The sequence below is a fragment of the Salvelinus fontinalis genome, chromosome 14, assembly GCF_029448725.1.
Source record: "Salvelinus fontinalis isolate EN_2023a chromosome 14, ASM2944872v1, whole genome shotgun sequence".
Taxonomy (NCBI): domain Eukaryota; kingdom Metazoa; phylum Chordata; class Actinopteri; order Salmoniformes; family Salmonidae; genus Salvelinus; species Salvelinus fontinalis.
This window is the reverse complement of record NC_074678.1, coordinates 34182390-34205366: the sequence shown is the minus strand read 5'-3', so window position 1 is coordinate 34205366 and position 22977 is coordinate 34182390. Positions and strand designations below refer to the sequence as shown.

Here is a 22977-nt window from a genome sequence, read left to right as displayed (position 1 = left end):
TACATTATTTCTATGAACAGCATGACGTGAAATGGAAATGATATGCAATCAATGTCTAAATCGGTCTTCATTCGGCATTCTCTGTTCTCTGCATAATCAATAATCAACACTCAAGGTGTGTGTGTGTGTGTGTGTGTGTGTGCACGTTGTTGTAGTTTACCGCATTTACTTACACAAAGTCGCCCTTAATTCAAAGTGCACCCATTGTTTACGGTGAAACTGTACAAGCAACCTTTAATTGCAGTTCATGTGGTAACAAAAGTAGGCTAAAACAAATTGTAATTTTTCACTAGACTGTAATAACTTCATAATATTTGACCAATCGGCCAACAGTGCTTCATAGGCCTGTTAAAACTAGGCAACATCAACAATGACAAAATTTGCAGGTATTATATGCTTTTAAATAGCATATGCACTTTGAACGGGAATATCAGGAAGCCCGGTAATTTCTTGCAATTTTCTTGGGAAGGAAAATGTGTAGAACACGCAACATGAATAATAATGTTAATGATCTTTTTCTATAGGCCTTCCTATATCTGTTTATTCAGAACCCTCTTGAAAACATACACTATACATACAAAAGTATGTGGACATCCCTTCAAATTAGTGAATTCGGCAATTTCAGCCACGCCCGTTGCTGACAGGTGTATAAAATCGAGCACACAGCAATGCAATAGCCATAGACAAAAATTGGCAGTCGTATGGTCTTACTGAAGAGCTCAGTGACTTTCAACGTGGCACCGTCTTAGGATGCCACCTTTCCAACAAGTCATTTTGTCAAATTTCTGCCCTGCTAGAGCTGCCCCAGTCAACTGTAAGTGCTGTTATTGTAAAGTGGAAACGTCTAGGAGCAACAATGGCTCAGCTGCGAAGTGGTAGGCCACACAAGCTCACAGAATGGGATACGTCTGTCCTCGGTTTGCAACGCTCACTACCGAGTTCCAAACTGCCTCTGGAAGCAACGTCAGCACAAGAACTGTTCGTCGAGATCTTCCTGAAATGGTTTTCCATGGCCAAGCAGCATAGGCAACTATGCTGTAAAGTTTGAAGGAAGAGGAATAATGGTCTGGGGCTGTTTTTCATGGTTCGGGCTAGGCCCCTTAGTTCCAGAGGGAAATCTTAACGCTACAGCATACGACGACATTCTAGACGATTCTGTGCTTCCAACTTTGTGGTAACAGTTTGGGGAAGGCCCTTGGTGCACAGAAGCATTGACATGCTTAAACAGGAAAGCGAGGTCCATACAGAAATGGTTTGTCGAGATCGGGGTGGAAGAACTTGACAGGCCTGCACAGAGCCCTGACCTCAACCCCATCGAACACCTTTGGAATGAATTGGAACGCCAACTGCGAGCCAGGCCTACTCGCCCAACATCAGTGCCCAATCTCACTAATGCTCTTATGGCTGAATGGAAGCAAGTCAACACAGCAATGTTCCAACATCTAGTAGAATGTCTTACCAAACGAGTGGAGGCTGTTAAAACAGCAAAAGGGAGGACCATATTAATGGCCAGGATTTTGGAATGAGATGTTCGACAAGCAGGTGTCCACATACTTTTAATCATGTAGTGTAGATCTAATTATTCTCATATATATTTCAACAGTCTTATGCCAATCAAACTCATGTATAACTCACCAGTACTGCAAAACCCAGGGGATCATAGCAACATAGGAAACTACTAGAGCCAGATAGCTCAGTGAGTGAACATGCAGCAGACAGAGACATCAGTGACCACAAAGCTCATCTATCTGGCTGCCAATCAGACACTCAGGCCCAAACACATCCTCTATCGTGTGGTGAGGATTCAACCAGAGATGAAACTCAAGTGGTCCTGATGAATACCAGGTGGTGGCACATGCCAAATAGAATGATGATGTTAGTTGCCAATATCAATTTTCAAATTTAATATGAGGGCTGATAGTGTTGATTAAACTCAAGGTATGAAAAAAGCTGACAGCATTTCAGATCACCATGTATCTACAATTCTAAAAGTGTGGATTTTCAACAGGAAGGAAAAGATCATACATTTGTGAAAATCTTTAGCTGCTAGAAAGACAACGTTAAAAAATAAATGTAATGTAAGCCTTTTAATGTATGTAAGCCTTTTAATGTAATGTAAGCCTTTTTCATTGATGCCTACTTTAGTGTGGTCTAAGTATTTCCCTGGGGTTCACTGCCATAATCAACCAGTGGGTGAGTCACTGCCAAAACCCAGGGGGGGGCTCTTTCCAGGAAGAAAGAGGGCAGGTCAGACGACTTCACAGCAACGCCAACCCTCGTGTGACAGGACAGTCATCACAGCACAGGAAGTGTGCTCAGCTTTAACACTACTTCCTGTGAGAAGACTGTCACATATTGTATGCATACCATTCTGAAAGGAATTACACGACACAGGCTCACATACAAATCCAAAGCTACTACCAATTTAAAGGAAAAGCCGAGATCTTTGTCAAAAATATTTTAAACAACTGAGTGATGGTTGGAGGACAAAGAAGGGAATCAGACTGAGGTCCAAGAATCAATAGATATGAACTAATAATCATAGAGTTTCAATGAACAACTGTGATCAACACAACCACACTAGGGCAATTCCACAAAAACGGAATTGCACTGTGTCACGCCTTGACCTTAGAAAGCCTTTTTATTTCTCTATTTGGTTAGATCTGGGTGTGATTTGGGTGGGCATTCTAGTTTGTCTATTTCTTTGTTGGCCGGGTATGGTTCCCAATCAGAGGCAGCTGTCTATCGTTGTCTCTGATTGGGGATCATACTTAGGCAGCCCTTTTTCCCACCTTCAGTTGTGGGATCTTGTTTGTGTGTAGTTGCTTTCTGCACTACATATAGCTTTACGTTCATTTTCTTATTTTGTTGTTTCTCGGTATCATTTTGAATAAAGAAAAAAATGTACGCCTACCACGCTGCACCATGGTCTCATTCTAACGACGAGCGTAACACACTGACTCACAGATTTTTCACTTAAAATGTATGCCAAAGAAAAAACACTGATTTCAAAGTTTAACAAGCCAACTCTATGCTCAAGGACTACTTTTTATCAATTTACACTGAACATTTTACATAAAACACATTTACTGGAAGAATTTGCAAGACACAAAGTTTGATAACAGGATGTCGGTAAAATCTCCCTCCGTTTTTTGTGCCCACGTTTTCCAAAAACTCTTAAATATCTGCTTTGAATTAAGATTCAACAATGTCTGTAGAAAGAATGGCGTGTCAGGTATGACACGACACATTACATTTGTAAAAAAACTATTTTGGTTATTGAACTACAGTAAGTGAAGTGGATTTACACCCAGTAACGGAATTGCAGTAATGGAATTTCATCATGGGTCCCTGATCTGTACTACATAAAAATGCATAATTATGAATGAATCTCTTCATGGTGATGTATCCTGAATAGGTACACAAAAGTTATAGATATGTGATATCCTTCTTTGCATATTTGGGTATTATTCTACACACTAGTTGAGTATCTGGAGCATCAGCACTTGTGGGTTCGATTACATGCTCAAAATGGCCAGAAACAAAGACCTTTCTTCTGAAACCTGTCAGTCTATTATTGTTCTGAGAAATGAAGGCTATTCCATGCGAGAAACTGCCAAGAAACTGAAGATCCCGTACAACGCTGTGTAATATTCCCTTCACAGAACGGGGCAAACTGGCTCTAAACAGAATACAAAGTTTCCGAAAAAAAGTTATTTGTTTCTGGCCATTTTGAGCCTGTAACTGAACCCACAAATGCTGATGCTCCAGATACTCAACTAGTCTAAAGAAGGCCAGTTTTATTATTTCTTTAATCAGAACAACAGTTTTCAGCTGTGCTAACATAATTACAAAAGGGTTTTCTAATGATCAATTAGCCTTTTAAAATAATAAACTTGGATTAGCTAACACAACGTGCCATTGGAACACAGGAGTGATGGTTGCTGATAATGGGCCTCTGTATGCCTATGTAGATATTCCATAAATCAGCCGTTAAAATATTTACAACATTAACCATGTCTACTGTATTTCTGATCAATTTGATGTTATTTCAATGGACAAGAAATTAGATTTTTTTTCCAAAAACAAGGACATTTCTAAGTGACCCCAAACTTTTGAACAGTAGTGTAACCTGAAGAAAAATATCATCCCAACATGTAAAGTGTTGGTCCCATGTTTCATGAAATTAAATAAAAGATCCAATGTTCGAAATGCACTAAAAGCTTATTTCTCACAAATTTGTTTACATCCCAAATGAGCATTTCTGAGTGTGAGCATTTCTCCTTTGCCAAGATAATCCACCCCTGTCTGACAGGTGTGGCATATCAAGAAGCTGATTAAACAGCATAAACATTACACAGGTGCAATTGGCATGCTGACTTCAGGAATGTCCACCAGAGCTGTAGCCAGATAATTGAATGTTAATTTCTTTACCATAAGCTGCCTTCAACGTTGTTTTAGAGAATTTGGCAGTACGTCCAACCTGCCTCACAACCGCAGACCACGTTTAACCACGCTAGCCCAGGAACTCCATACCCGGCTTCTTCACAAGCGGGATCATCTGAGACCAGCCATCCGGACAGCTGATGAAACTGTCGGTTTGCACAACCAAAGAATTTCTGCACAAACTGTCAGAACCGTCTCGGGGAAGGCCATCTGCGTGCTAGTCGTCCTCACCAGAGTCTTGACCTGACTGCAGTTCGGTGTCGTAACCGGTTTCAACTGTACCAGGCAAATAGCAGACAGCGTGTATGGTGTTGTGTGGGCAAGCGTTTGCCCTATGTCAACATTGTGAACAGAGTGCCCCATGGAGGCAGTGGCGTTACGGTATGGGCAGGCATAAGCTACAGACACAATTTTATTTTATAGGTGGCAATTTGAATGCACAGAGACACCGTAATGAGATCCTGAGGACCATTGTTGTGCTATTCATCCACCGCCATCACCTCATGTTTCAGCATGATAATGCACAGACCTGTTGCAAGAATGTGTACACAATTCCTGTAAGCTGAAAATGTCACAGTTCTTCCATGACCTGTATACTCACCATACGTAACCCCCATTGAGCATGTTTGGGATGCTCTGGATCAACGTGTAGGACAGCGTGTTCCAGTTCCCGCCAATATCCAGCAACTTCACACAGTCATTGAAGAGGAGTGGGAAACCATTCCACAGGCCACAATCAACAGCCTGATCACCTCAATGTGAAGGAGATGTGTTGCACTGAATGAGGCAAATGGTGGTCACCAGATACTGACTAGTTTTCTGATCCACACCCCTACCTTTTTTTAAGGTATCTGTGACCAAAAGATGCATATCTGTATTCTCAGTCATGTGAAATCCATAGATTAGGGCCTAATGAATATATTTCAATTGACTGATTTCCTTATATGAACTGTACCTCAGGAGAATCTTTGAAATTGTTGCATGTTACGTTTATATTTTTGTTCATTGTAGTATGCCTATAACCCAATGCACTGCTTTTTAAATGGAAAATGGTTTATTTAGGTCCACATGAGCAAATTAAAAAATTGCGCTTTATCGCGATTAACTAATGCCATTAACTAGATTCATTATTTAATCATTTGACAGCCCTAGTCCTTTTAGATGGAAATGACCACTACCATTTTGGGCAACCGAATGAGCCTGGAACACCTGAGGCAAAAACACACACTCATCAGCTGACATATCAGACCAGATACTGCTGTACTGCATACAACTATGCTGTGATATCATGTGTGACTTTGCATGTTAACTGACCACGAAAATAATACACCTACTATTCATGCTACTTAGACACGAAGACATTACAGATCACACTGAGGTCACTCTCTGTCTGGATCCTTCACTTTTGTCCCCATGTGACTGATGATTCAAGGCTGATTCTACATGTGCATTAACCACAGATAGGCATAAAGAGGCTATTATCAATGGGATATTTGCAAGAAAATGCATATCAAAACATTTCTAAAATGATATGCTAGGCCTAGTAGCCTTCTTGTGACAGAAACACACTTGGAAGCGCTACAGGCAGACATACTTTTCCTGTCCTGTCTCATTTGTGGTCATTGTGGTTAAAAAAGAGGGGCCAAAAATATGCACATGATTGAACAGTGAAATTCGTGTCTGGGGCTTCACTCTACAGACACTGGCTCATTAATAGGAAATTCTTCAGTTGATCCAAAATTCATAACTTTTTAGACACGAAGGAGAGAAATAGACAGAAAGCAGGAAGTATAATATAAAGGGGTAAAGAAACAGAAAGCAAAAAGACAAGAGAAAAACAGAACTGAGTAGGAGGACAGAAAAAAATAGCAAAGTATAGCGACAAGAAAGAGTGCTAAAAAGAGCAACAAGAAGGAGAGAGTGAACGAGTTAGCAGCTGTGATCTTTCCCCTGACTGGTTTGACAAGCTCCACATACAGTACATGCCGTCACAATGCCAGGCCAGTGTTTCCCCTATATTAATTTAGCAGTGGTCGGTAAAACGTTTTCAGCGTAAACTTAAATTACCAAAACCAGATAAAGTATGTATGTAGAAAAGATAATGCAGTTATATATTTTTAAATAACATCTTTGAGAACTAACAATCACAAAATTAAAACTAGACCATTAGGGAGAATCTAAAATTAAAAAAATGGCATGGCATGGGGCCCCCATTGATTTTGTTATAATGCTTGAGTCACTCAGATAGCATAAGAACACTGCATAAGCCATGCCAAAATGTGTAGAATTGCAGGAAACTAGCTTTAAAACGGTTGTTTGCAGAGTGCACAACCTATGCTACACTTGTGAAAAAACATTTTTGGTTTATTTCATTACATTTATGAGTTTTGTCAATTTAGTCAGTCTTTTTGTTCGGAGCGCCACTGTCAATGTTGAGTAAGGACGCACACGCATAGAAGTTGGCACACGCATAGAAGTAGGCCTATAGGCTACCTGGCCTGCACACAAATGTAGGCATATAAATGTGCCCATTTGGGAAACTGATAGTATTTCTGATTGGCTTAACGCACCTCCACTAATGACCTGTGGAGCTTCTCAAAGTAATGTTTTCTTCACCTCAAACATCAAGCAAACAAAGTCTGTTTTTACATCCACTGAGAACGACAATGCTTTGTTCCTCAATGTATTTGAAAAATCTTTCTAGCTCTCTCCCTTTCGATAACCACTCAAATGTCATGCTCTGATCCAGTGGAAACGTCATAAAATAGGCCTACCTGATCAAATCAAAATGTATTTGTCACATGCTCCGAATACAAAAGGTGTAGACCTTACAGTGAAATTCTTACTTACAAGCCATTAACCAACAACGCGGTTTTAAGAAAAATAAGTGTTGGGTAAAAAAATAACAAATAATTAAAGAGTAGCAGTAAAATGACAGTAGCGAGGCTATATACAGGGGATACTGGTACAGAGTCAATGTGCAGGGGCACAAGTTAGTCAAGGTAATTGAGGAAACATGTACATGTAGGTAGAGTTAAAGTTGGATAATAACCAGAGAGTAGCAGCAGTGTAGGGGGGGGGGGGGGGGCGACGACAACATTGATCATTGAGAACATCATTGTATATGTATACAGAGAAAAGAGTCGGCCCGAGAATTGAACCCTGTGGCACCCCCATAGAGACTGCCAGAGGTCAGGACAACAGGCCCTCCGATTTGACACACTGAACTCTATCTGAGAAGTAGTTAGTGAACCATGCGAGGCAGTCATTTGAGAAACCAAGGCTGTTGAGTCTGCCGATAAGAATGCGGTGATTGACAGAGTCGAAATCCTTGGCCAGGTTGATGAATACAGCTGCACAGTATTGTCTTTTATCGATGGCGGTTATGATATCGTTTAGGACCTTGAGCGTGGCTGAGGTGCAACCCTGACCAGCTCGGAAACCAGATTGCATAGCAGAGAAGGTGCGGTGGGATTCGAAATGGTCGGTGATCTGTTTGTTAATTTGGCTTTCGAAGACTTTAGAAAGGCAGGGTAGGATAGATATAGGTCTGTAACAGTTTGGGTCTAGAGTGTCGCCCCCTTTGAAGAGGGGTATGACCGCGGCAGCTTTCCAATCTTTAGGGATCTCAGACGATACAAAAGAAGGGTTGAATAGGCTAGTAATAGGGGTTGCAACAATTGTGGCGGATAATTTTAGAAAGAGAGCGTCCAGATTGTCTAGCCCAGTTGATTTGTAGGGGTCCAGATTTTGCAGCTCTTTCAGAACATCTGGTATCTGGATTTGGGTGAAGGAGAAATGGGGGAGGCTTGGGCAAGATGCTGTGGGGGTTGCAGAGCTGTTGACCGGGATAGGGGTAGCCAGGTGGAAAGCATGGCCAGCCGTAGAAAAATTCTTAATAAAATTCTCGATTATTGTAGCTTGATCGGTGGTGACAGTGTTTCCTAGCCTCAGTGCAATGGGCAGCTGAGAGGAGGTGCTCTTATTCTCCATGGACTTTAGGAGAGGTGGGGCCGGTACTCAGCTCCGGTGAGCTCCTGCCCAAGTCAAGCACTGCTTCTTATCCCTTGCGCAAATAGCCTACAGCTGTGTCTGTCCCGAGCTCACTGGTACAGGAAACTGAGGGCCCAGAATATTTTATACAATGTTGCAAGTTCGCTAGTGCAAGCTTCAGGCCAGACCCAAGTTAATAGTTGATACAATGTTTCAAGTTCGTTGAAGACAGGCCATGTGTAGCCAATGTGATTTATATCAGGATAATTTCTACCTGCAGGCTGCAATGTTTTTATTTGTTGGTTTTATGTAGGCTATTTTTACATAGCTGGCAATGGAAATAAAAGTAACTTTTTAGGTGTGTATCATTTTCATTTAGATTTGGATCGAATTTTGATTAAACTAGAGGTCGACCGATTATGATTTTTCAACGCCGATACCGATACCGATTATTGGAGGACCAAAAAAAGCCGATACCGATTAATCTGCCTATTTTTATTTATTTATTTGTAATAATGACAATTACAGCAATACTGAATGAACACTTATTTTAACTTAATATAATACATCAATAAAATCTATTTAGCCTCAAATAAATAATGAAACATGTTCAATTTGGTTTAAATAATGCAAAAACAAAGTGTTGGAGAAGAAAAGACAAGTGCAATATGTGCCATGAAAGAAAGCTAATGTTTAAGTTCCTTGCTCAGAACATGAAAACATGTGAAAGCTGGTGGTTCCTTTTAACATGAGTCTTCAATATTCCCAGGTAAGAAGTTTTAGGTTGTAGTTATTATAGGAATTATAGGACTATTTCTCTCTATACCATTTGTATTTCATATACCTTTGACTATTGGATGTTCTTATAGGCACTTTAGTATTGCCAGTGTAACAGTATAGCTTCCGTCCCTCTCCTTGCTCCTACCTGGGCTCGAACGAGGAACACATCGACAGCCACCCTCGAAGCAGCGTTACCCATGCAGAGCAAGGGGAACAACTACTCCAAGTCTCAGAGCGAGTGACGTTTGAAACGCTATTAGCGCGCACCCCGCTAACTAGCTAGCCATTTCACATCAGTTACACCAGCTTAATCTCGGGAGTTGATAAGCTTGAAGTCATAAACAGCAGAGCTGCTGGCAAAACGCACGGAAGTGCTGTTTGAATTAATGCTTACGAGCCTGCTGGTGCCTACCATCGCTCAGTCAGACTACTCTATCAAATCATAGACTTAATTATAACATAATTATAATTATAATAATAACACACAGAAATACGAGCCTTAGGTCATTAATATGGTCAAATCCGGAAACTATCATCTCGAAAACAAAACATTTATTCTTTCAGTGAAATACGGAACCGTTCCGTATTTTATCTAACGGGTGGCATCCATAAGTCTAAATATTCCTGTTACATTGCACAACCTTCAATGTTATGTCATAATTACGTAAAATTCTGGCAAATTAGTTCGCAACGAGACAGGCGGCCCAAAATGTTGCATATACCCTAACTCTGCGTGCAATGAACGCAAGAGAAGTGGCACAATTTCACCTGGTTAATATTGCCTGCTAACCTGGATTTATTTTAGCTAAATATGCAGGTTTAAAAATATATACTTCTGTGTATTGATTTTAAGAAAGGCATTGATGTTTATGGTTAGGTACCTTTTTCACAAATGTGCACCGCATTGATTATATGCAACGCCTGGACATGCTAGATAAACTAGTAATATCATCAACCATGTGTAGTTAACTAGTGATTATGATTAATTGATTGATTGTTTTTTAGAAGATTAGTTTAATGCAGCTAGCAACTTACCTTGGCTTCATACTGCATTCGCGTAACAGACTAGTTAACCGTAAGGTTGCAACATTGAATCCCCGAGCTGACAAGGTAAAAATCTGTCATTCTGCCCCTGAACAAGGCAGTCAAAACCTCTTGAAGCTAGGGGGCAGAATTTTTATGTTTGGAAAAATAACATTCCCAATGTAAGAGGACTCTGGGAGAGGGAGGTGAGGGTCCTCCCCACTGCAGCTTGGCCCCACTCCTCTCACACAGACACAACAAACAGTACCACCACACGACCACACACCCCGCTGATAAAGAACTTTTACCAGTCTATTGTAACTACAAACTGACATCCTTTCTTCCCCCTAATGGAGGCTCTCTTATTCAGTGAAATGTGCTTTAGGGGAATTCCCTGACATTGTAGACATGATAAGAACCAGGCGGCTAAGGAAAACTGGGGTCAGTTGGACAGGAGGGGGAGAACACAAAGGGTATTAGATGACTAAAACATACCCTTCCTCCTTCCCTCACATACAACTAGAGCTATATTTGTATTCATTTTCCTCACCTCCTCCATCTAGTTTCCTCAACATTGCTACTGAATGAGGGATGGCTAAAGTGAGCGCAGGAACCGAGATGAAACAAAAAGAGATGGTGTGACGGGAAAGGAGAAGAAAGGAAGAACAGATGAGATTTACAGTGTCTGGGTGGGAGCAACCTGTGATCCTCGCTGATGTGAGTGTGAAGCTGTGAGGAGCTAATGTGAAGCAGAGGCTGAGCGGCGACTGGGGCAGGCGTCTATACAGCCCAGTCCCAACTGCCTCTCTCTCCAGGAGCTGATTGCCATCAAAAACATTATTAATTCACTTATTCAGTCTCTCTCTCACATCTCTCCCAGAAATTATCTATTGCCTCAGCAAACTGACTGTGCTCTGACAGGCCGCCCCCCTCTTGCTTCGTGAATGATGTAATTACTCGTTAAAGAAACAGCGCACATTTTTACAAGAGAAACTACTTCTATACAAACGTTGTTGATCAGTAGACCCGTGAAATCAGCCAAAACCAGATCAATAACTCAATGCATTGAGTAACACACTCCTATTGATATGCATTTTTTTATTATACAAAAATGTAACCCATATTTAACTAGGCAAGTCAGTTAAGAACAAATTCTTATTCACAATGACAGCCTACCGGGGAACAATGAGTTAACTGCCTTGTTCAGGTTTTTACCTTGTCAGCTCAGGGAATCGATCCAGCAACCTTTCAGTTACTGGCCCAACACTAACCACTAGGCTACCTGTACTGTGAATAGGTCAAGGCTACATCTTGATTTAACATTCAAATAAAAGTTATATTGGTAGAAACAAAGTCAAATTGATTGTATAATTGATTCATTAACGCATACATGGGAGTCTCTGAAAAAAGTTGACATATTTTTTTAAATGCAATTCAAAAGATGCCCAAATGATTGAACAGAGCAGTAGCTGAGTTTATCTGTCTGGATCAAGTCCCATTCTGTGACTGGCTAATATGCCTTCTTTTCTTGCTGTGGTATAGTGTTTTGCTATCGTTTCGGTATCGCGTATCGTGATGGTATAGAGTATTGTGATACTAAACCTGGTATTAGTATCAAAGTCAAAATTCTGGTATTGTGACAACACACACACAGAGAGCCAGTAATGACTCCTCCACCACACGTGTAGTGATGCGAGCAGGTGCATGCGTGACTGCGGTCAGAGACTGTGTGGGCTGGACAATGAAATGACCACATGAGTAGAAATGGAAGTGAATATCTATCACTCCCTCTTCCTCACGCTCCCTCTTCCTTTCTCTCTCTGTGCGTGTGTGCATGCGCCTGCATTGGTCTGTGCACTGTAAAACATTTGACAACCAGAGATCTCTGTCCATTTCAGAAGTTCAATATTAACCAAAGTTCCATGTCTATTTCAGAAGCTCCAATGAGGATATATCACAACACGGTCATTAATGAAAATATTTTGGAACAAATGGGAATTGAAAAAAGGGCACAGATCAAAGACAAACAAACAGTATGTCTAGTCAGGGCCAGGGGCCTTGGCATGTTGCAGTGCAGCTGGCTGGCACATGTTGATTCCTCCCTCAATGCTCACCACTGCTTTGTTACTGAAACCACTACAAACCCTGGGGAGGGGAGGCTCTGTTAGTTGGGTCCCATTGCGGAGAGGGAATGAGTGACGAAGGGGATTTGAACTAATGGCTGAGGAGTGAGATGGGGAAGTAATTATGAAACACTGACAAAGGGTGCACACACATGGGCGTCCCTGAGCACTGGCCCCAGTCCAATATTGGAGAGGACAGGAAGTTGTTCGCACCGACTGAGGAAGTAACCCAGTTTCCTGGAATTGCTTTAACCCAGTGTTTCCTAACTCCAGTCCTCGAGTACCCCCAACAGTACACATTTCTGTTGTAGCCCCGGAGAAGCACCCCTGATTCAACTTGTCAACTAATCATCAAGCCCTCAATGGGTTGAATCAGATGAGTTTGTCAGGGACTACAACAAAAATGTGTGCTATTGGGGGTACTCAAGGACTGGAGTTGGGAAACACTGCTATAGACCATATCCAGCGGCCAAACAGTTGCCATGGGAGCCTGCAATAAAATACCCTGGCTCAGCATGCAGAGAAACTAAGCTAAACAACTTTGTCAGAGGGTTACTTACATCTGTGGCCCGCACAAACAGCAGCATCAACATCAAGCTAGGTTTGTACTAGGACTAGGTCACATACAGCGAGGGAGGCGACTTTAAAAAAATGCAGAGTGCCAAGAGCAACAATTAAGTCCCAATGATAATCTTGCTGTTTCAAGTAGTTAGCACCCCTGATCTAAAGCTGTGTACACAGAGGAGGGCTATGCTCTGCTGGTGGAGTGGCCTTCACACTGCGGGCAGGGGTGTAGTGTATAGTCTGTAGAGCCCTGGACATGGGCACTAGCTCTCTGCCCTGGTGGCTCCAGGATTACTGGGTTCTGCTAGGGCAGGAATGCAGGACATCTTAATTCCCTGTTAATTTGCTAACCTGCTCAACAATGCAGACAACACTCTGTAATCCTCCCACCCTTCACAGCAGCACCCCCTTCTCTTACTCCATTCTGCTCTCTCACCTCCTCTGCTATTTCACTCATCCAACACTGATACCACTTCAGGCTCAGTTTGGCAGCCTGTGCTTTTGATGTATGCATTAACCAGACCAAGACCCCCTTGCATCAGATCGCACCCCCTCTACTTGACTAAAAACACATCTGGAGCACCATAGCTTCTTGCCCGTTGACCTCGTCACACAGCTCTGTTCTTTTCTGCTGTAATGCCACTTTATTAATTTTTACTACTACCCCAACCAAAAGAACAGAGCAAAAACACATGTGGTGTTATATTCTAATATGAGCATTATAGCTTAGGAAGGAGAAAGGGTTGAGAGGAAGGAGCAACAAACAGAACAATATCAAAAATTGTCTGTAGAGGCAGACTCAGAGCTGGGACGGATTGATGCGCCGACCATGGTGCCCACCACTGGCAGTGGAAAGAGCAGGCACTCAGCCACGCTCAGTAATGCAGAACTGTGGGCAGGTCAATAAACAGATGCTTGTATTCCATGCGGAGGGTGCAGCATGTCACAGATAAATTACATTTCACACCACGCTCCAGCATGGGTCGGACTGCAGAACAAGCAATGCAGTTACAGGCACAATCACTGGGCTTTTTCAGTGCACACACATGCCGTCTGGACTGAGTAAATACATGCAGCCATCACTAAGAGCAAGCACTAGGTCGTGTGCCACAAAAATAGGCAGAGGCTTCCTCCTCAAGGGATGATACTTAATACAGCACAACAGAAGACATCTGCTTGACACAATAGGGAGGTTACAGCCGAGTGCTGCACTGTGAGAGTGAGTGGAGAGGGGGGAAGAGAGAAAGAAAGAGGGAGGAATGTGAAACACCAACAGCAACATTCCACCCGCTTCTTTTCCTACATGCAGCAGTTTTGCATTGTCTTGTGTTCTTTTGTGTGACTCCTCTGTTGTAAACTGTGAGAGTCCATGTAAAATGGATAAATTACAGTCAGATGTAATCACTTTTATGTTAGTGTCCCTTACCTGGCTGGAATTCATGTGTTTTTCTATTAACCGCCATTTCTGTGCTATGCCTGTGTCTGCACCAGTAATGTTGAATCTGGTTAATATCACAAAGAAGTAATAGTACAGTGCAGATAGTAATAGTAAGGGACATATAGAAATGTACTGGTGGGGGGCTGGTCCAACTCAAGGTGTCAAAAGAAATGCACCCCCCTCCCCAACAATACAAATATTTTCACATGACCCTCCCCTTGTACTGTAAAATAAACAGATTACCCTCCCCCTCGTGGTTTGCATTATCAACACCACAATAAATATACTATGTAAATCTTGACAAACAGAAAATACATCCCTCCCTACCTTGTAGGCTTACCCAGTATCGAAGGCTTGACTTGACAATCTCTGAATGTCTTTTGAACTTTTGGTGTTTTATAACAGACGTCTCTTTTCATTCATCAATTGGGCTGCTGCACAGTTTGGATTGATTGATTTTATTTGTGAGTAAAGAAAATACATATATATATATATATATATATATATATATATATATATATATATATAGACACAAAGATTTTTAAAAGTGACCAGGATTGTACAATAAAGTCAGGGACTTATTTCCATTGTGGTCCCTATTTTTTACATGAAAACAATTACATAGATACAGACACATTACATAGATACAGACACATTACATAGATACAGACACGAAAAAATTCTCACTCTCCAGATGAGTACGAGGGGGGAGTTTAAGTACAATTCTTACAAGTTTGTTTGGCTGGTAGCTTATTCTTTAGATGTTTGGGGCTGGACTAGCTCACTTGCCAGTCTTTAGAGTGTCTATAGCTAGGTTCCATCCAAATGGTGACAGATTTTAATTTGACTATTCAAAAATCTTCATAAAAACAATACCATTTCAGAGTTACTTTTTGGAACATTTTGCGTCAGACAACATGACAGGGAAGATTTTAATTTACAGGACATTTGAGAAATTTGCCAGACATCCATATGCATTCAGATCTGACCTGGGGCAGACAGCTCCATCAATAAACGAGGGATGTTGGCAATATGAGCCACATGTATGTGTTCTTAAAACAGCTATAACAAATGACAAAAACACTATTCCTTGTGTTTTCGATGTGTAGCATATTCAAAACTTTATAGCCTATTTCTACTTGTTTTTTAAAGACTACTTTCCTAAAATAATAATTGCCCAACACACAGTTCAGCTGTCAGAGATTTAGGGACTAAATGTATCAGGGCATTGTATGCATAGGCCTATAGGCTTAGGTGTCCACTGTATGAGATATACAGTACCAGTAAAAGGTTTGGACACACCCACTCATTCAGGGGTTTTTCTTTATTTTTACTATTTTCTACATTGTAGAATAATAGTGAAGACATCACAAGTATGAAATAACACATATGGAATCATGTAGTAACCCAAAAAGAATTAAAGAAATCAAAATATATTATTTATTTGAGATTCTTCAAAGTAGCCAACCTTTGCCTCTTGGCATTCTTGGCATTCTCTCAACCAGCTTCATGCGGTAGTCAACTGGAATGCATTTCAATTAACAATTGTGCCTTGTTAAAAGTTAATTTGTGGAATTTCTTTCCTTCTTAATGCGTTTGAGCAGGCCTTCATGGTCGAATTGCTGCAAAGAAAGCACTACTAAAGGTCACCAATAATAAGAAGAGACTTGCTTGGGCCAAGAAACACGAGCAATGTACATTAGACAGGTGGGACTATCATTTGTTTTTCAACAGGACAATGACCCAACACACCTCTAGGCTGTGTAAGGGCTATTCGACAAGGAAGGCAAGTGATGGAGTGCTGCATCAGATGACCTGGCCTCCACAATCACCCGACCTCAATCCAATTGAGATGGTTTGGTATGAGTTGGACCGCAGATTGAAGGAAAAGCAACCAACAAGTGCTCAGCATATGTGGGAACATACGGCTGGTTGAGGCAATACCAAGAGTGTGCAAAGCTATCATCAAGGCAAAGGGTGGGTACTTTGATAAATCTAAAATGTAAAATATATTTTGACTTGTTTTACACTTTTTGGTTACTACATGATAGCACATGCGGGAACTCCTTCAAGACTGTTGGAAAAGCATTCCAGGTGACTACCTCATGAAGCTGGTTGAGAGAATGCCAAGAGTGTGCAAAGCTGACATCAAGGCAAAGGGTGGCTGCTTTGAAGAATCTCAAATATAAAATATATTTTGATTTGTTAAACACTTTTTTGGTTACTACATGATTCCATATGTGTATTTCATATTTTTGACGTCTTCACTATTATTCTACAATGTACAAAATAGTAAAAATAAAGAAAAACACTGAAATTAGTAGGTGTGTCCAAACCTTTTGACTAGTACTGTATATACAGTTGAAGTCGGAAGTTTACATACAGTTAGGTTGGAGTCATTAAAACTTGTTTTTCAACCACTCCACAAATTTCTTGTTAACAAACTACAGTTTTGGCAAGTCGGTTAGGACATCTACTTTGTGCATGACACAACCAATTTTTCCAAAAATTGTTCACTGACAGATTATTTCACTTATAATTCACTGTATCACAATTTCAGTGGGTCAGAAGCTTACATACACCAAGTTGACTGTGCCTTTAAACAGCTTGGAAAATTATGTCATGGCTTTAGAAGCTTCTGATAGGCTAATCAACATAATTTCAGTCAATTGGAGGTGTACCTTTGGATGTGTTTCAAGGCCTACATTCAAACTCAGTGCCTCTTTGCGTGACATCATGGGAAAATCAAAAGAAATCAGCCAAGACATCATAAAACAATTGTAGACCTCCACAAGTCTGGTTCATCCTTGGGAGCAATTTCCAAACGCCTGAAGGTACCACGTTCATCTGTACAAACAATAGTACGCAAGTATAAACACCATGGGACCACGCAGCCGTCATACCGCTCAGGAAGGAGACGCATTTTGTCTCCTAGAGATGAATGTACTTTTGTGCGAAAAGTGCAAATCAATCCCAGAACAACAGCAAAGGACCTTGTGAAGACGCTGGAGGAAACAGGTACAAAAGTATCTATATCCACAGTAAAACGAGTCCTATATCGACATAACCTGAAATGCCACTCAGCAAGGAAGCCACTGCTCCAAAACCGCCATAAAAAAGACAGACTACGGTTTGCAACTGCACAAGAGTGCACTAAGATCATCGTACTTTTGGAGAAATGTCCTCTGGTCTGATGAAACAAAAATGGAACCGTTTTGCCATAATGACCATCGTTATGTTTGGAGGAAAAAGGGGGAGGCTTGCAAGCCGAAGAACACAATCCCAACCATGAAGCACGGGGGTGGCAGCATTATGTTGTGGGGGTGCTTTGCTGCAGACGGGACTGGTGCACTTCACAAAATAGATGGCCTCATGAGGGAGGAAAATGATGTAATATATTATGTAATATATTGAAGCAGCATCTCAAGACATCTGTCAGGAAGTTAAAGCTTGGTCACAAATGGGTCTTCCAAATGGATAATGACACCAAACATACTTCCAAAGTTGTGGGAAAATGGCTTAAGGACAACAAAGTCAAGGTATTGGAGTGGCCATCACAAAGCCCTGACCTCAATCCCATAGAAAATTTGTGGGCAGAACTGAGAAAGCGTGTGTGAGCAAGGAGGCCTACACACCTCACTCAGTTACAACAGCTCCTCAGGACGAATGGGCCAAAATTCACTCAACCTATTGTGGGAAGCTTGTGGAAGGCAACCCAAAATATTTGACCCAAGTTAAACAATTTAAAGGCAATGCTACCAAATACTAATTGAGTGTATGTAAACTTCTGACCCACTGGGAATGTGATGAAAGAAATAAAAGCTGAAATAAATCTTTCTCTCTACTATTATTCTGACATTTCACATTCTTAAAATAAAGTGGTAATCCTAACTGACCCAAAACAGCGAATTTTTACTATGATTAAATGTCAGGAATTGTGAAAAACTGAGTTTAAATGTATTTGGCTAAGGTGTATGTAAACTTCCGACTTCAACTGTACAAAGGAAGAGAAGCATAAGCCTAACCCCAGAGAGATAGTAATAGCAACACAATACCAAACGTTCACAAATGTTTCTCAACTTTATTAGGGTAATATAAAAAATAACTCAAGCCATTGTTTATAGGGAAAATACGAGCAGAAGAGCAAATGTAAACCAACGGGGGAAAAGCACTACCCTCCTCAAAGCAATTTTTTTTGTTGACAACTCTCCCCTATTTTGGACCACCCCCCCAGTATATTTCGATCTGTCCCTTACAATAACAATTTCTGTATGTATATCATTGGTATTAGCCTAATAATTCATAGGGTGATGATTTGAATGAGTGTATTAACAATAGTACTGTTATCACGATGATTGTTGTGATTGTCGTCAATATGTGACAATATGCGTTTTGCCAGAAAAAAAAATGTTTGAGCCAATCAGCAATAAGTATTAAACAAATACGGCCAAAATATAATATATATATTTTTTAAATACCATATGGACATCTCAAATCTACACTCCATCAAACTAAATTAAATGAAAAAGAACAGATTTATTCGTACATTTTAATTCCGACTTTCACAGCTAACACAACACAACCATTTTGAATTCCTTTCACTTGTAGCCCTAGCTATAATGGACGAGCGCAATAGTTAGCTAACATCTGGGCAGTGGTGCGAGCTCTCGAGAATAAAGTCAATATAGCTAAATTTCGGCAACTAAATATAATGTATAATTAAACACCATCTATCAATCTTACGTGATAGTGTCACATATCACATATTTAAAATAGCAATAGACCTATGCAATGTACCCTGAATAATAAACTGCTAAAGAAAACAGTAGCTGTCCTGTAACTTTTTCCCATTCTTCACCTTTTCTCGAGCTGCTAAAGCCATGTAACCACTACAACGTTCTTTCTGGCTATTTACTAAACTGACGTAGAAGCACGTGACAAAGTTTCAAAGTATCGAAATGTGTTACTTTGTATCAAACGTAGCCCAATCACCTAGCGAATCAATAAGTCAAAATCACATCTGCGTTGTTATGCAGACATGTGTGCAGAGATGCTAAGCAACTAGCGAGAGAATACGATTTAGGTCAAAAAAAGGTATTACAAAAAAACATCGCAGTATCTTACCCAAAGAAAGCCGAATGCAGCAGACGACGAAGACTAATACTTTGTCCGAAGCAAAACCGGGTAATTGGCCCATGTTTTCTGTAAAATCCACATAGAGTCGCCAGCGCGAGGCTGAGCTCCGTCTCTGGTTAGGTGAAATTAACTAAAAAGTCTGTCGCCAAGAACAATACTGTTACTGAGTAAAAATAATAAAACACCCGTTCCCCTTATTTCTTACGCGTCTGTTCTAACTTTAAAATATTCGTTTTTGTTTATATTTTACTATAAAAGACAACGTCACCCTGTTCAAAGTTTCTTCACTACTATCCCCTCACCCCGTCACTACTGAAGTCACTCAAAAGAAAATATATTCATCCGCAGAAGTTACAGAGGAGGATCTATCTGAGGAGTTGGCCTATCTGTTTGAGTGTCGTCACATTTTAATGTACACTTGACACTCACCCAACCAACATTGCATTACAATCGGATTACTGAGATATTTGAGTGGTTTTAATTGTAGAACTGTTTTAAAAACCCACCTTTCGAATTTAACTTTTTTTTTTCTGTCGCCGCGGCGGAGGAATTTTTACTCCTTTTCAACTTCTCAAAGCTTCGTACGATTCTAAACTAACCCGTTGATTTATTTATTTGTATTTTTCTCCGCAAAGATGTTGACGATTTTCCGTTCTGCCTCCACTTACACTTCCACATTGTGCTACTATAGGTTGCCCTCATCGGCAGGTTTACTGGTATTTGTGAAAGAATATTCCTTTCAATATGTATACCATAGTATTTACTGTCAATGTTGTTTTGATGAACAAAATGACTTTAAATAGACTAGTAAAAAAGCAATGTAAATAAAAATGCAATCTGGTAGTCTACAGTAAAATAGTGGATGATATGCCATACATTAGAATTATTGTAGGTCTTGACATAGTTCAATATTAGAAACAGGTTAGTGATCTTATCAAAATCCTATTTCCATCATGCAGTTTGAGCAAAAGAGCATCACTTTATTGGTATCATTCAACCTCCAATATAACAACAAACTGAATTATCTATTACTGTATCCACAGATAATTACAACAATTATTGCAGGTTGACGTGGTCATATCATTCTGATTCAGGTGTAAATAACTGGCTCATGACCTAAACAAAGAGCTCATTACAGTGATGTGTTTGTCTTCACACTCTGTTAGAGAAACATTGCAGGACCCCTGCTGTTGGGACTTCCCGCTGTACCTATTCACCGCTCATGAAAGAGCTGGGTCCAGGGGGAGCAAATTGATCTCCTCAGGGATTCCACCTAACTCTATTGTAGCGGTAATCAATGTCAAGACAAGCCTTATGGCAGCAGGGTCAATGCAATGTAAAGCAACAAAAAAAAGACATTTGCTCGCTTTCTATTCCTTTACAGAGCCATCACTTTCTCTTTCTCTCAGTTCTCCCATCTGCCTTCAATAAACACGTTGTCTTTTCTTTTAACAGACAGGACACAAATTCACTGCTGTAGAAACATTTCATGCAACAAATATCAAAATAGTTTTTTGATACCTCATGAGTTGGATCGTAAAATTACACTTTATCCCAAGACCATAGTTACTTGAAAATGAGACATACAATACCAGTAAAAAAAACGTGTTAAACAAATCAAAATATATTTTACATTTGAGATTCTTCAAAGTAGCCGCCCTTTGCCTTGATGACAGCTTTGCACACTCTTGGCATTCTCTCAACCAGCTTCATCTGGTTGCTGTACTTCAGTTTGTTCATCCTTCTCTTGATGCATTGGTGTCTGGCTAGAACATGTTCATTAAGGACTGTTTTTATAAACAACTCAAATATGTTTAATAACCAAGGACATACACCTGGAAACTACCCCACTAATTTCAGAGTCTTTGATTGAACAATGCAGTGTCACAAATTCTGTATTTGAGTCTGTAGCATCCATTTCCTGATTTGATCTGTTCAATTGAGGAAGATGTAGGCCAACATATATTGAATTGTTCTGTATAGTTCTGTGTGTGTATAGTTCTAGAGATTCAATGTGTGTGTTTGTCAATATTGGAGTAGTGTGGTTCACACCACTGTAGTGATTATCAGGAAGACTCCAGCTGCCAGGCAAAAGATTTATAGCGGTGGACATTGGTGTCAGGGGGCAGATAAAGGGCTGAAGAGTGATTGCCCGTGGATTGGTACCTCCCCACCCCGATTTCATAGCCGTGGGAAACCAAATCACTGGTTGTCATTCTAGAAGGAAGTAACCTTCTATAGGGGCATAGTTGGCAAGTGAGAGGAATATATAGTTATACCAGAGGAGGCTGGAATGGAATAAATGGAACGGTATTAAACATATGGAAACCACGTTTGACTCTGTTCCATGAATTCCATTCTGGCCATTACAATGAGCCCAACCTCTTATAGCTCCTACCACAAGCCTCCTCTGAGGTAGACAAATAGACAATGATGGTTGGTGGAGTTGTTTACATGTAATTCCCGACACTCATCTATGAAACATGGCCCCTAGTAGGCTCCTGGACTAATCCACAGAAAATATCTGAACACAGACCAAAAGATTGAAATAATTATAGAGTTGGTGATAGTTTTTTTATTTTTTTATTTATTTTATTCATTTAACTAGGCAAGTCAGTTAAGAACAAATTATTATTTACAATGACGGCCTACCTCGGCCAAACCCTAACCCGGACGACGCTGGGGAAATTGTGCGCCGCCCTATGGGACTCCCAATCACGTCCGGTTTTGATACAGCCTGGAATCGAACCAGGGCCTGTAGTGACGCCTCTAGCACTGAGATGCAGTGCCTTAGAACCCCCCCCCCCCCCCCCCCCCCCCCCGTGACAGGAAGCAACGGGTATATTTATGGCCGATTACCTCCCCCTTCTCACCAACCCATTGAGACTTCCGTAGGAAATGAAACCTCAGACAGCTATACATGTCTGCACGACACAGCACTGGGCAGGACCTTAGGGCATGTTGAGATGTTGAGGTATAAGAAAAGGCACACACAACACCCCAATATAAAGTGGCTGTCGGTTAGAGGAATAGATGGGTTACAAGATTCAAGAAAATGAGAGACAAGCTTTGCCTACTGTCACCAAACAGATATTTCAAAGGTGGACACTGCATTGGAGGCAACTGTTTTCATGTTGTACCGTTAACATATCTTTAGTGTTTCTAGTCTATGCTAGAGATGAAGTGATACAGTAGCAGAAATGCACTTCCAAAATAAGAAGCACATTGCATTAATCATGTTGGTGTGACTTGAGGTTACATGAGCCAATGGTAATGTCAGGAAATAGAGAAGACCCAGATCATTAAACATGTTCATAATTCAACTACAGTACGTGATTGACTTGACAGAAACCCATATCAAATGTTATTTACACATTGTGGTATTCCTTTACCTTGCTGACTTTTGACATTGACTGACAATACACGTTGGATAATAAAGTTGGATAAATACTGTTGAATTCTGGTCTTGTCAAG

General features: G+C 40.6%; 1 protein-coding gene across 1 annotated transcript in view; it reads right to left on the bottom strand.

Annotated features, from left to right (window-relative positions):
* notch2 (notch receptor 2) overlaps positions 1-19803 on the bottom strand; it is a 55951-nt gene extending 36148 nt beyond the window's left edge. Inside the window, exon 1 of the mRNA XM_055861495.1 lies at positions 19492-19803. Coding sequence (XP_055717470.1) covers positions 19492-19564 — 73 coding nt within the window. The 5' untranslated portion in view covers positions 19565-19803. The remainder of the gene's footprint in view (positions 1-19491) is intronic.
* Positions 19804-22977: the final 3174 nt, after the last annotated feature.